Below are 14,733 nucleotides of genomic sequence, written 5' to 3'. Positions count from 1 at the left end.
GGATCTCCTTAGTATCACAGAGTCTAACTGGAGATGTCTCAGGATTCTTAGAGTCGGCCTCGGCTCAGTGGACGTCCAAAGGCTACGTCCCACAGAGGACGTTGGGAGCTGATACAATGTCTGGATGCCTCGGGATGGGTACAAAGAGAGAAGCAGTGGAGAGGGATTAACATATCTGCTGTTCAGAAAAATGTGCAGGTCTGATGTACATGTGCATGATATTATAGGATGTATTATGTGTACGCCTGACTAAAGAGATGAGTTTTTAATCTACCTTTAAACTGGGAAAGTGTGTCTGAGCCCCGAACACTATCAGGAAGACTATTCCAAAGGAACTACCAGAAGTCCTGAGTTTTGTGATCTCGGAGAGGGTGAAGGATTGTAAAGTTACTGTCTAATATAACACCCAGGTCTTTCACTGTCGAGCTACTAGTAACAGTACATCCCTCTAAATGGGAGTTAAGTTGTGAGAGTTTCTGTGCACTGGTTTTTGGACCTATGAGTAGTATTTCTGTCTTATCGGAGTTTAACAATAGAAAGTTGCAGCTCATCCAATCTTTTATATCTCTAAGGCATTGAGTTAATTTGGACACTGTGGCTATTTCATCTAGTTTTGATGAGATATATAACTGTGTGTCGTCAGCGTAACAATGGAAACTAATCCCTTGTCTTCTAATAATGTTCCCTAATAGAAGCATGTATATCGAGAAAAGCAGAGGTCCTAGAACTGATCCTTGAGGGACCCCGTAATTAACTGGTAATAAACTGGAGGATTCACCATTTAATTCTACAAAATGGTGTCAAACAGACAGGTAGGATCTAAACCAACTTAAAGCCTGTCCATGAATACCTGTGTAATATTGTAAGTGATCTAGAAGAATGTTGTGGTCTATAGTGTCGAATGCAGCACTAAGGTCAAGTAAAATTAATAAGGACATACCGTCTTGGTCCGAAGCTAAGAACAAGTCATTAGTAACTTTAACAAGTGCAGTTTCTGTGCTACGATGGGGCCTGAAACCTGACTGAAACTCTTCAAGGATGTTGCTCTCCTGTAAGAAGGAGCTCAGTTGAGCAGACACAACCTTTTTAAGTATTTTAGACATAAACGGAAGGTGTGAGATAGGTCTGTAATTTGATAGTTCATTTGGGTCTAAGTTAGGTTTTTTGATGAGTGGCCTAATAACTGCCAACTTAAAAGACTTCGGGACGTAACCTAAAGATAACGAGGAGTTAATGATATTAAGAAGAGGCTCACCAGCTTTATGTAACACTTCTTTCAGTAGTTTAGTTGGGATGGGGTCTAGTGAACATGTTGTTGATTTAGCTTTAGTAATAAGTTTATCTAATTCTTCCTGTCCTGTACTTGTAAAGCTCTGTAAAGCCTTAGGTGAGATTGTGTCACTGGTTGCTCTCGTATGTTGAGCGTCACCTATTTTATTCCTGATACTTTCGATTGTATCAGTGAAGAATCTCATAAAGTCCTCACTACTGAACTGAGATGTAATAGTGTGTTCAGATTTCTGTTTTTTTGTTAAACTAGCCACTGTGTTAAATAAAAACCTGGGATTGTTCTGGTTATTTTCTATGAGTTTGCTCAGGTGCTCAGCTCTAGCAGCTTTTAGAGCCTGTCTGTAGCTGGACATACTGTCCGTATACGCAATTCTAAAAACCTGTAATTTAGTTTTTCTCCATTTCCGTTTGAGGTTATGGGTCTCCCTCTTGAGGGTATGAGTATAACTATTATACCACAGTGCAAGTGTTTTATCTCTAACCTTCTGTAATCTGACTGGGGCAACAGTGTCTAATGTGCTAGTAGTCTAATAGTTCTACTGAGTCGATAACGTGGGTAGACATAGTTAGGCTGTTCTACGTGTAGTGTGTACATTATGCGGTAATGGTCTGTGATGTCATCAGTTTGGGGAATGATATCTATATCATATCAATGACATCTATTCTGTGTGATATTATTAAATCTAGTGTGTGATTACGTCGATGAGTTGCTCTAGTGATGTTTTGTTTAAGCCCAAGTGAGTTTAGTAAGTCCATAAATGTGAGTCCTAAAGCGTCGTTTGTGTCGTCAACATGAATGTTAAAGTCTCCTACAATTAGTGCTTTGTCAAAGTTAACCAATAGGTCTGAGAGAAAATCTGTGAATTCTCTAAGAAAAACTGTGTAGGGCCCTGGGGGTCTGTACACGGTCGCTAGAGCAAGAGACATCAGGGATTTCTTCGTGTGCATGTGCGATAGTGTAACCTTAAGGACAAGCACTTCAAAAGGACTAAATCTATGCTGTGTTCTCTGGTTAACTAAGGAAATCACTAAAGATAGTGGCGACACCACCTCCACGACCAGTCTGCCGAGGCTCGTGCTTATAGATATATCCTGATGGTGTAGACTCGTTGAGACTGATGTATTCATTTGGTTTAATCCAAGTTTCGTTAAGGCAAAGTGCAGTAAGGCTATTTTCTGAGATCATTTCATTTACAATAAGTGCTTTGGGTGCAAGAGATCTAATGTTCAGAAGCCCAAACCTTAAGAACTGTTTTTGTTTGTTTCTTTGTCATTTTTCTGGTCTAATTACAGTAAGATTATTTCGAGAACTTCTCACATATTTACTTTTTGATCTCACTATAATAATGTAAGAAATAAAAAAATTATTGAAAATAATGAAAATAAAACGATGATGTTGAAGACCTTAATTAATGAAGAACAAAAAGTTTATTCCAGCATAGCAGTGACAAAATACGTGAAGTACTTTGGGTTCATCGGAGTCAGTAAGAACCCTGAGCAAAACCTGCTCAGCTATGTACAGTAAACCATTATGTACAGTTTTCCCTTTTGGTAATTTAAATGAAGTTCCCCTTTGAATGTGTATTGAGGGTAAGAACTGAATGTCTCCCAAATGGCTGGGCTACACCTTGTTGTCTAGATGATTGTTTTTAAATGTTAATCATGGTCACGTATACCTTGTCTTGGTATTGTTACAATTCTTATCAACCAAGTGGCCACTTTAAATGGTAATCGCGGTCGCGTAGACCCTTTGTTCGTCGTGATCCTTGATGTCCTGCTGCCACACCCATACTAACGATTGAAAGTTTATACGTTTAGAGTCCTAAATGTATTACCTTATGATATTTAAATCTTTTTAGGAATGAGCTCTTTTAGATGTGTATCTTGGTGTGGAATTTGGGTGCAGTTATCTGTAATTTCTTACAATAACCTCAACTTTAAAAAATCATGAATTATTTTCTAAGTCAAACTCAACCATAAACAAAACTCTGTGTCTACAGCTTATATTTCACATGTACGTTTCACCATGCAGTGTGTAGTGTTGTCTCCTCACAGCTCCAGGGTCCATGTTTCATTGTATTCAGTAGATTCTGAGTGTTTGTATGTTTGTGTCTGTAGGCTGTGATCTCTCTGGTGATAAACATCAGGTAGTTATCAATGGACACCCTGGTGGTTCAGTTCTGTTACCCTGCTCCTGCTCTGATCTGCACACCAAACCTCACACATTCACCTGGACAACAGACAGAACAGGACACTGGACTGACGTGTTCAAAGATGAGCTCTACCGTGACAGACTTCAGCTATTTAATCACATTTCTCCTGGTAATCTGTCTCTGCTCATATTTGACCTGAGAGAAGAGGATCAGAGAGTCTACAGGTGCAGAACTGGATTAAGGGAATACAGAAACATCAGGATTAATGTTAAAGGTAAAACATTTAAATACTCAATAAAATTGTTGGATATTTAAAAGGACAAGGGCACAGACACACACACACACACACACACACACACACACACACACACACACACACACACACCTACACGTGTCACTGAGTTTACTGTTAAATGCCAGTCACTGAGTGTGAGTCAAACATGACAGCAGCCTCCACATCTTACTTGATCACTTCAGACAGTAAAATATTGTTGTTAACACTAGAGGTGTGATTTCTGAGGGTTTATTTCTCTTTACCAGGAACATGTGGAGAGAACGGGATTACTGAAGGACGTCCGGACTGTAAGGGAAAGCCAACAGATCAGGTTAGCAAACGTAAAATGAGTTATAACAGATCTGTTTCTACCTTTAGAGCTTTTGTTGTATTTGTGATACACTGCAGGTAACACACATGACCCACAAATGCTTTCACTGAACACTGAGTTATAGGAAATGATCTTCTGCTGCTTCTATCAGAACAACACATGGTGTAAAGAAAGAAGTCAGATTTGGAGATTTGTGTCGTCTTTACAGGATTTTACCTGCTTCTTGGAGTAAACAGCAAAACCCACAGAATGTGTGTTATATGTATAATTTTCCTCTTCTGTCTTTCCACAGCCTGAACCTGATCTTGTCACTTTCTGTATTAAATAACACATTAACACAGCCGGAGCAGACAGTACACCGACTGAGAAAACTGAGTAAACCAACGTTATAACATACTAAACCAATGTAAATATTCTCAGATATTATAGAATAATGCTGAAAACATTATTTCTGGTGGGATTTTTGTATGTGGTTAATTTTACTGTTAAAAAATTGGAAAAGGTTCCAGATAATTACTTCATATTCACCTTCATTATGTTAGATAAGTGTATTGTTCTGTATTCACTTTTTCTGTAAATCATTAAAAACTGCTGATGGATAAATTTGCAAACAATATTTTGAGTGTTCATGACATTTTTCTCATCTTATGTGTCCCATTCTTGCATATATCAGGTTAAGAAATGAATGTGCTAGAAGGCTTTTGTGTAAATGAGTTTGTGTAAGAAGTTCTTGTTTGTGACTTGTTTAAACGTTGAGCAAAAATAAAAAGATGATTGTTAAATCTGCATGGACTGAATGTGTTATTTTTAATAAGTAAATAAAATTTTACATCAATAGAATTATTTATAGTATTTAAACAGAATCTCCCAACCAATCACAAAAGCAGGAATTTGTGGTAAGTAAATAGTGTAATAAATAAAATGTGACATTTGAAGTCTACCAATCTTCCAGTTATTTGTTATTCATTAATGAATAGCTGATTCCTTTAACTGGAGCACAAAGGGATCATTAAATAAAGAAACCTGTCAATAAACCACATTATTATTCTAAGTGTTAAGGCACCACCTAGTGGTCAAGGTAGAACATGGACTTTTACATGTGACAAATTCAAGCAGAATTCTCAAATATTTACATTTACATGACATTGTTTACAATTACATGTTGCTGTACTGAGGTTATGGTATGTGTGAAATTCTCTAATTTAATTGGTCACGTGGTGCTGATTAGTTTTCTATAACAGCAGCTCTAACAGTAGTGCTGGTTGTAATTAAAACCACATTTTTACGTTAATGCTTTATGAACATTTACCTTGTAAATGTCTCTTGTAGATTGAATTTCTTTCTCGGTTGTTTCACTGATTTCTTGTACACACCTGACTTGTGTTTCCTCTGATTGGTTCATTGTTTATTGCTTATCGTTCCTTTCAGTGAGAGTTTAATATCTGTTGTATTAATGATGTTGTGGAGTCTTGTTCTGTATCCTTTTTAAATTTTAATTATTGATTGATTATCTATTTATTTATTATTAATATTGTCTTGATAATACTTGATGTTTTAAAACAATGATCAAATCAGGTCCTACATCTGACCCCCAAATCTTGACAAACACAATATTAATGCTGCAGATGATTATTACTCCAACTTGATTTCAAATTCTTTTATTACCAGATTCAGACTTCCTCTGAGAAAAAAAACTTGTGGTTGTGGTTTCCTGAAAACCAAAGTGTATAAAGAGAGACACTCAGTCAGTGTGTCAGTGTGTGTGTTTCACACTGAGGGACTGGTGTGTGTGTGTCCAGAAAAATCAGTAATGATGAAGTGCTTATATCTTTTGTATGTCATGTTTCACGTCTCTGCAGGTGAGTGAAGTTATATTTTATTTTCTATTACAGAAAGGAGAGAGAATATTATCCAGTTCTTAGTTCAGCTGCTTTGTGTTTAGTTCATGTGGTTTCTGTCCAGACTGGGTTTACAGTAGGCTGGAGTTCAGCTCTGTTCCTAAAAAATAAACCAAACACTGTTAAATGTTTATTAATTAGAGAATTAACAACATTAACAAGTAATTTATTAGTGGTTTTGTATTTTAATGTCATTTTTACTAAAATTGTATATTTTTAGACCAGCATGTTCTTCTAATTAAACTGTTCAAAAATGTGTAAATGTACACAACATGCCATGTGTTATACTGTTCTTATTTAGACCTGTTCAGCTTTGATCATGTGAATGTATCTATAATAACTCTATTATAAAAACATAGTAAAAGTTACTTCCTGTAACTTGTAGGTCACTTCTTCATTCTGGTCACTGCTGTCTTTTTGACCACCGACTTCACTTCCTATATCACATTTAAAGTCTTTATTTTTTGCATGTAACTAATTGTAAATGTATAAACACTTTGTTCACCTTTTCACAAGTCAGAGGTCTTTTAACAATATGCATTTGTCTTAAAGCAAATAAAAAAGTACTGCTGATTTCTACTTTAACCTTAACTAAAAGGGGGCTAGCCTCGCCCATGCTATAGGAGTTCATTACATCCAAATCCAGCAGTGTTCAGTTTGTTTTGGAGTCTCCCCAACTCTAACTACAGGACACAGCGCACATGACTGTATGCCAGTGTGTTTGGCTTTGTTCAGCCACAGACAACTACAAGAAGGACACAGACAATAATCAGCGATTTCTTTTGGCGGCAGAGACGTGAAATTTTGTAATTTTGTAATTAACCGGATTTATCATTGGAATATGATTTATTCTCACGACACACACCCGTATTCTCACGACACACACCCGTATTCTCACGACACACACACGTATTCTCACGACACACACCCGTATTCTCACGCAGACTCGTGCAGCAGTGAGGAAAAAAGAGAGACCAGACAGAAAGTGTAGTGAGTTTTTTGTGAATACACAATTTACTCCCATAAACTCCCTCCATCTGCATCGTGTGAGTTACAGGGCGCTCGCTAGTAACTAATATATGTAATAAAAACACTGTCAATAATATTGTACGTAATTATGTTTTTTGCGGAGTTGGATCCCAAAATTTAAAGCCACGACAATTTACAGATACGAGATTTTGTGTGTTTGTTCAAATACAAGTCCAAAATGTACGACTGTGACAGTTTACACACACAACGCTTGTTTCCACAACACCTCTTTTTTTTACACACGAAAACGGTCCGCGAAACAACTGTCAAAAATACGTCATCACGTTCACAGGCATTACTATTCGAGGGAAGATGAATCGATTCCACGAAGTGCGCATGCGCCCCGCCCTCAAACCACTGGCGGGTTAGTAATCACTAATAACAGAGAGAATTTTGTGCTAACACTTTAAAATAATGGTTTTTATTTTATTTCTGGACTTTTACAAGGCATTTGATACTGTTGAACATACTTTTTTAATTGAAATCTTAGATTTTTTAGGCTTTGGGAGTTTTCATACTTGCACTTTGCACATTTTATACTTGCACTCTGTACATACATGCATACACATTGTCTGAATGTTTATGTTTACTTCACCTGCACATTTCACAATTGCACGTGTGTACATACAAATTGTATATATTGTATACTTATTTGCATATGTATATTTCATATGTTTATTTTATCTGCACATTTCACACCTGTATATGTGTACATACAATTTAATCTATACTACATATGTCATTCTGTTACACTGTGGGGATTATGTCACTAAAACAAATTCCTCGCATGTGAAAACATGCCTGGCAATAAAGCTGATTCCGATTCTGATTCTGATTTTTGTAAAATAATTAAGATGTTTTATACTGACATATAGTTCTGTATCCCTGAATCCTATTCAGGGATTAGGCAGGGATGCCTGATTTCTCCCAAACTGTTTATTCTAGCCACTCAATCACTTATATTTCTCATTAATCATAACCCCGATTTGCATGGGATCTCAATATTTGACAAGGAATTTAAAATTAGTCAATTTGCAGACGACACAGCAATCCTTTTAAAGAATAAATTCATGGTTGATGTTGCCCTAAATTCAGTCTCGATTTTCTCTAAAGCTTCAGGATTAACCCTTAATTTTAAAAAATGTGAGCTACTTCCCATTCACTCATCAACGGACTCTCATCTCTTCAATTGAGGTTAAAGATGAAGTGAAATATTTAGGAATAGTTTTTATCTAAAAATGCTATTAGAAGAGAAGACGTTAACTTTTCCAACCGGTTATTAGATATGAGGAAATCTTTGAGCCGCTGCCTTACCAGAGATCTCACTATTTTTGGTAGTGGCACTCTGTCTAAATCTGAGGGTATTTCCAAAATAATCTATCCATGCCACTCCCTGTATGTTTCTACAGTTAATGTTAAGAAAGCTAATTCGATCATTTTCCAATTTCTGTGGAAAAACATATTATACTACTTATACTACTAACTAATATGGAAGCAAGCTGAACTGTTTTGGTTAGTAATTAAGTGGTTCTTCATTAATTTATCATAATTATCAAGTAGTTCTTAATCAGGATATTTTTATTTGGTAATTATTGAATACCAAATAAAGAATTACCTTTGTCCTAAATGTGCTATTACATATACTGCTTAGTTCATCTTGCTTCCATATTAGTTAGTAGTATTAAGCTCAGTGTTAATGCAATACTACCTATTACTTCCTGCATAGTCACTAGTTACCAACAGACCATTATTTTAAAGTGTTAGCACAAAATTCTCTCTGTTATTAGTGATAACCAAGGGCGTCGATTTGGGTAGGGATGGTGGGGACATGTCCCTACCAATATCCATGGAACACTCAATTGTCCCTAGCAATAATTCGACCAAGCCTATATATATTTAAAACAAAACTCATTATATTAAGAAATCACAGCTATGATATGGGTGGTATTAAAGCATTGGATTTTTGGGACATTCATGATTAACTGTTTGAAAACATATCAATCACATCCAGATTCACATACCTAGAAATCCTAGAAAATTCCACAAACAAGTTCTTCAATATTGGAAAATGATATTTACCCATAACTTTTTTCCTCATGGATCTACCTTATGGAACAACAGGGTCATTATAATCAATAGGAAATCACTGTTCAGGTATGATTGGTATGAAAAGGGAATTGTTTTTGTGAATGATATTATAGATGACAAGGGTATCCTTTTGGATTACAAAGCCTTCCTAGACAAATATAATTTGAACTGTACATATAGAAAATACAATATGATCTGTAAAGCAATACCTGCACCATTATTACAGTTAATTCAAAACACATTGTTAAATGCAAGTACAAGACCCTTACCAACACTACCAAATTTAGTTATTAATGATTGCACTTTATTTCACAATAAATGTAATAATAAATTTATTAGTGATGCTTTGAAATCTATACAATATTGTTATTTGGTTACAACAATAATTTGGAGTGTGTGTACAGATTGTAAACATTGACACGGACATTGTTCATAGAAAAATCACATTTTAATTTCATTAAATGGCCCATTTCCCCAAAAATTAAAGAGACCCACTTTAAAATAATCTATAAGATATATCCAGTTGCTGACTTTCTTAGAAGAAGATTTAAATTTAATGTAGACCCTTGTGTTTTTTGTGAGGTGGCTGATGAAACTCTGGAACACATGTTCTTTTTTTGCCCCGTATCTAACAGCTTCTGGTCTGAGATACACAATTGGCTGTCACTTAAGATGGATAATATCCCTACTTTCAACCTGTCACACATACTCTTTTATATGGACAATATAGATTCATCAGTATCTGATTTACTCAATATGATTATTATGATGGGTAAATATCATATTCATTGCAGTAAGTGGAGGTGTTCTAAGCCTTTTTTTGTTTGGTTTATGAATGAACTTTAAACTGTTTTTTTCCTCACTGAAAAAGATCAAATCTACTAAAATTGCAAGGAAAATGTATAGTGACATATCTAGGAAACTATTTTGATGAGTCTCTCCTTATGTACTGTTCTAGATGTTGGTTTTCTACCTTCTTTAGCCTTTTTTGATTTGTGTATTTAAGCGTCTCCCCCTTTTTTGTTTTTGTTTTGTTTTTATTTTCTCTTTGTTCTATTTTTTAAGAAATTCTTTTGTACAGTGACAACATTTGTATTGTATATACACATGTATATCCTGTTCCCAAACGAGAGTTTGTATGTTGGTGCTTTTTGTTAATAAAAAAAAACAAAAAACTTTAAAATAATGGTCTGTTGGTAACGAGTGACTATGCAGGAAGTAATAGGTAGTACTGCATTAGCATGAGCTTATACTACTAACTAATATGGAAGCAAGCTGAACTGTTTTGGTTAGTAATTAAGTGGTTCTTCATTAATTTATCATAATTAGCAAGTAGTTCTTAATCAGGATATTTTTATTTGGTAATTATTGAATACCAAATAAAGAATTACCTTTGTCCTAAATGTGCTATTACATATACTGCTTAGTTCATCTTGCTTCCATATTAGTTAGTAGTATTAAGCTCAGTGTTAATGCAATACTACCTATTACTTCCTGCATAGTCACTAGTTACCAACAGACCATTATTTTAAAGTTTTAGCACAAAATTCTCTCTGTTATTAGTGATAACCAAGGGCGTCGATTTGGGTAGGGACGGTGGGGACATGTCCCTACCAATATCCATGGAACACTCAATTGTCCCTAGCAATAATTCGACCAAGCCTATGTATATTTATACATAACCACTGATATCCGTCTGTGTCTTGTGCTTTTTTACTTATTTCATTTAACATTTATCCAGGAATCATTAAATAAGATGAAAATATTTTACAACGGCGTTCTGTAAATAATAGCACAACTAGTGGAACCCAAACGGTTAACAGATCTACCCCTGCAATGAACCCCATCTCTGTAACTCACCTCTCTAAAATGATTGGCGTCCCGCCTCTCTAACCCACGTGGCTGTTTGATTGGCTCTGTCTTTCTCGCTAATGTGTTGAGGTCGGCTGCAGCTATATTCCGTTGTATGAAGCAATATGCAACGTGATTGTGCAGGTTACCGGTATGTGAGGAAGAAAGTATTCTTATAACAACAGTTTTCTGCACAAAATTCGGGGAATGTTGTCCCCACCAATGTCAAATAAATTATGTCCCCACCAATGTCAAAATCAAACTTTCGCCATTGGTGATAACTAACCCGCCATTTCATGCGCACTTCGTGGAATCTTCCCTCGGATAGTAATGCCTGTGTACGTGATGACGTACTTTTGACAGTTGTTTCGCAGATCGTTTTCGTGTGTGAAAAAGAGGTGTTGTGAAAACAAGCGTTGTGTCTGTAAACTGTCGTGACCGTAGACTTTGGGATCCAACTCCGCAAAAAACATAATTACGTACAATAGTTTTAAATTACGCACAACTAAATTAAAATTTACACACAAATGCTTTGAATTACGTACGATTATTATTGACAGTGTTTTTATTCCATACTAATGTACCTATAGTTTATGTAGAATTAAGTTAGCATTAGCAGAGTTGTTTATTTTGCAGCACTGAGCAGTTATTGTACATAACTTCAGGGCTGTCAACTGTCATGCATTGAGAGTGACAGTCACGCATTTGGGTCTTTTGTCACACTCACTCGCCACACATTGTATTTTTCACGCAGAAAAACTTAGTATTTATCAGATATAAAATATGCCGCAGCGCCCAAAATGTACCAGTCCACACTGCTGTCTCTATGGAACCGGGCAGGAATCAAGCGCGTCTCCCCTGGAGTTCTTAGTCGAGCCTGATACTTATCAGCCAATCAAAAAAAGAGGCTACACAATAGCCAATCAGAAGATAGCACTATCTGGTTAAGATTTAACGCAACAACCAATGAAAAAAGGGTATTTTCGATGGTCGGTTTGAACAAAACCTCAACACAAAAAAATAATAACCCTAAAAATGGCTGTGTTTGAGGTGAACTGTTTTAAATGGGAGCGACATTACAAATGATAAAGAAATCCAAAAGGCAACAAACACTTACAATAAACACCAGTCATAATCTCTCTCTCTCTCTCTCTCTCTCTCTCTCTCTCTCTCTCTCTCTCTCTCTCTCTCTCTCACACACACACACACACACACACACACACACACACACACACACACACACAAATTAATAAATGGAAATTGAACAAATACTTTGTATTTGGTTAAATTGCGGTCAGTGATCCTTACCAATCACCCCCACACAAAAACATTTCCAGATGACAAATATCTGGACGTGCCTAGTAGTTAATGTTAATTATTGTAAGAACTTTCTAAATTTGTAAGAACAGAATGTCAAAAAATAACAATTTTCTGTGAATTTTCTGTTATAGGATGTTATCTAGTGTCAGGGTTCAAGTGGGAGCTGCATCCAAATCAATGATTTTGGCTGCAAAATCAGCCACCAGCACTTACAATAGAGCACAGGTTAATCTGTGAACATGTTAATCACATGTTAATCTGTGAACATGTTAATCACATGTTAATCTGTGAACATGTTAATCACATGTTAATCCTATTTCTGTAAAATGTTTGTGAAAATTAAATGTAATGTAAATCTCCCAAGAAAATCTGTACAGATACCAAATACTTTGACAATCAATATATACTTAATACACTTCTGCTAATGCAAGGATTTTGTTTTTGTATTTTTTTCTACACCAAGCCACACCCCTCCACAAGCACCTCCCCATAACCAAAGCCCCGCCCCCAAAATCTCACTCTAAGCTGAATTCAAAAGTTTGCAGCCCTGCTGAAGGTAAGAGCAGGCGGGAAATTCAGAATCTGAAAACACGCAAAAGCGGGCTAGCATCAACTGTGATGAGACTGGAGAGGATGGAAGCAGGTAGTATGGATGATGAAGATGATTCTTCAGTAATTGATAGTGAGGCATGGTCATAGATTACGGATTCAACAAACAAAAGGAATAATAGAGATTCTGAGTCAGATGACAATACTAGAGTAGGAATAAACAAAGTAAGGAAAATTGAGGTAGAATAGAATGAGGTAGGTGACAGAAGTGAAGCGTCTGCTTTCTAGCAGAAATGGTAAAAAAGAGAGAAGTACGACTGTTGTACTAACTTTCACTTGTAAAAACTTACCAGAACGTGTTAAAATTGTATATGTGTGTTATACGGTACGACCATTTGTTAGACCAGCATTGAGATGTTTTAATTGCCAAAGATTGGGGCATGTTGGAAAAAAGGTGTTGTAGATGTGGTGGAGAACATGATTATGGAAAATGTGGAGAGGGGGTTGAACCTAAATGTTGTAATTGTGGAGGCCACACAGTGCAGCGTATATATAGGCTGTAAAGCCCAAAAGCAAGCAACGGAAGCAATGAAACTCAAAACAGTACAGAATATATCATATGCTCAAGCAGTCAAGGGAAAACCAATTAGGAGAGGTATGGGGTGTCCTCAAGAAATGGTTGGGGTTTACAGAACTCAGAATATACCAGTAGTAGATGAAAGGAAAACATCAGTGATGCAAGAAGATAAAGCGGAAATGTTAGCTTCCATCTTTCAAAAGGCACACAGCTCAGATAACCTAGGAATAAATTATAAATGACGGAGAGAAGAAATATTAAAACAAAATCAAGATATTTTTAATAAATAAACAGATAGTAAAACAGCTTTGGATGCTGCCTTTAATTTGTGCGAACTTAAGAGTCTTAATGAGGGTTAGAAGTACTGCTCCTGGGAAAGATAGAATCTGCTACATTATGATTAAACAATGGATGATGTAATACTTAAAGTAATATTAGATCTTTTTAACAAAATTTGGAGGGAAGGACAATTATCGTTATCATGGAAACAAGCAATTGTAATTCAATTCACAAACCAGGGAAAGATGCTACTGTACTATAGCAGGAAATTATAGGCTGATAGCTCTGACGTCTAACCTCTGTGATGTAATGGAAAAAATGATCGTTAATTGACTATATTATGTATTGGAAAGCAAAGGATTAATGGCTCCTTATCAGTATGGTTTTCGACCAGGTAGATCCACCCTAGATGCACTAATTAGATTAGAAACTGATGTTAAAAAGGCGCTAGCAATGAAAGAGGTGTTAGTGGCAGTATACTTTGACATGGAAGAAGCATACGATATGATGTGGAGAGAAGGATTTCTGTTAAAGTTGCAAAGAATGTTAATTGAAGGAAGATTTTATAATAGAGTGTTAAGTTTCTTATTCGGACGATCAATACAAGTCAAGGTAGGAAATACAATTTCTGAGCTGGTGAAGGTAGAAAATGGAACACCACAGGGAAGTGCCATTAGTCCTTTATTATTTAACATAATGATTAATGATGTATTCGAAGGAATTCATCCAGGAATTAAAACAGCTTTATATGCAGCTGATGGAGCAATGTGGAAGAGCGGAAGAAACGTGAAATATATAGTGAAAAAAAATCAAGAAGCAATTGAGATTGTAGAGAATTGGTCACTAGAATGGGGATTTAGATTTTCTATATCCAAAACGTGTTGTCAGTTTTTTTACTAAAAAGAGGATTGCAGAAAAAAATAAACTTTATTTGTATAAACAGCCACTAGAAAGGGTATCAAACTTTAAATATTTAGGTTTCTGGTTTGACTCCAAATTAACATGGAAAATTCATGTCAAATATATTGAAGAGAAATGCAGCAAAGTACTGAATTTAATGAGATGTATAGTCAGGAATGGGGAACTGATAAACA

General features: G+C 35.9%; 1 protein-coding gene across 3 annotated transcripts in view; it reads left to right on the top strand.

The window, feature by feature from the left end:
• The window catches only part of LOC113646310 (polymeric immunoglobulin receptor-like), a 47,356-nt gene that overhangs the window by 10,864 nt on the left and 21,759 nt on the right, over positions 1-14,733 (top strand). Inside the window, exon 4 of one of the 3 annotated variants that reach the window (XM_047818947.1) lies at positions 3,409-3,717. The exons of the other annotated variants lie outside the window; for them this stretch is intronic. Within the exon in view, the coding sequence (XP_047674903.1) occupies positions 3,409-3,717 (309 nt within the window). The remainder of the gene's footprint in view (positions 1-3,408; positions 3,718-14,733) is intronic. 3 annotated transcript variants of the gene reach the window in all.

Source organism: Tachysurus fulvidraco, chromosome 9 (genome assembly GCF_022655615.1).
Source record: "Tachysurus fulvidraco isolate hzauxx_2018 chromosome 9, HZAU_PFXX_2.0, whole genome shotgun sequence".
Lineage (NCBI taxonomy): Eukaryota > Metazoa > Chordata > Actinopteri > Siluriformes > Bagridae > Tachysurus > Tachysurus fulvidraco.
This window is presented reverse-complemented; position numbering and strand designations above follow the sequence as displayed.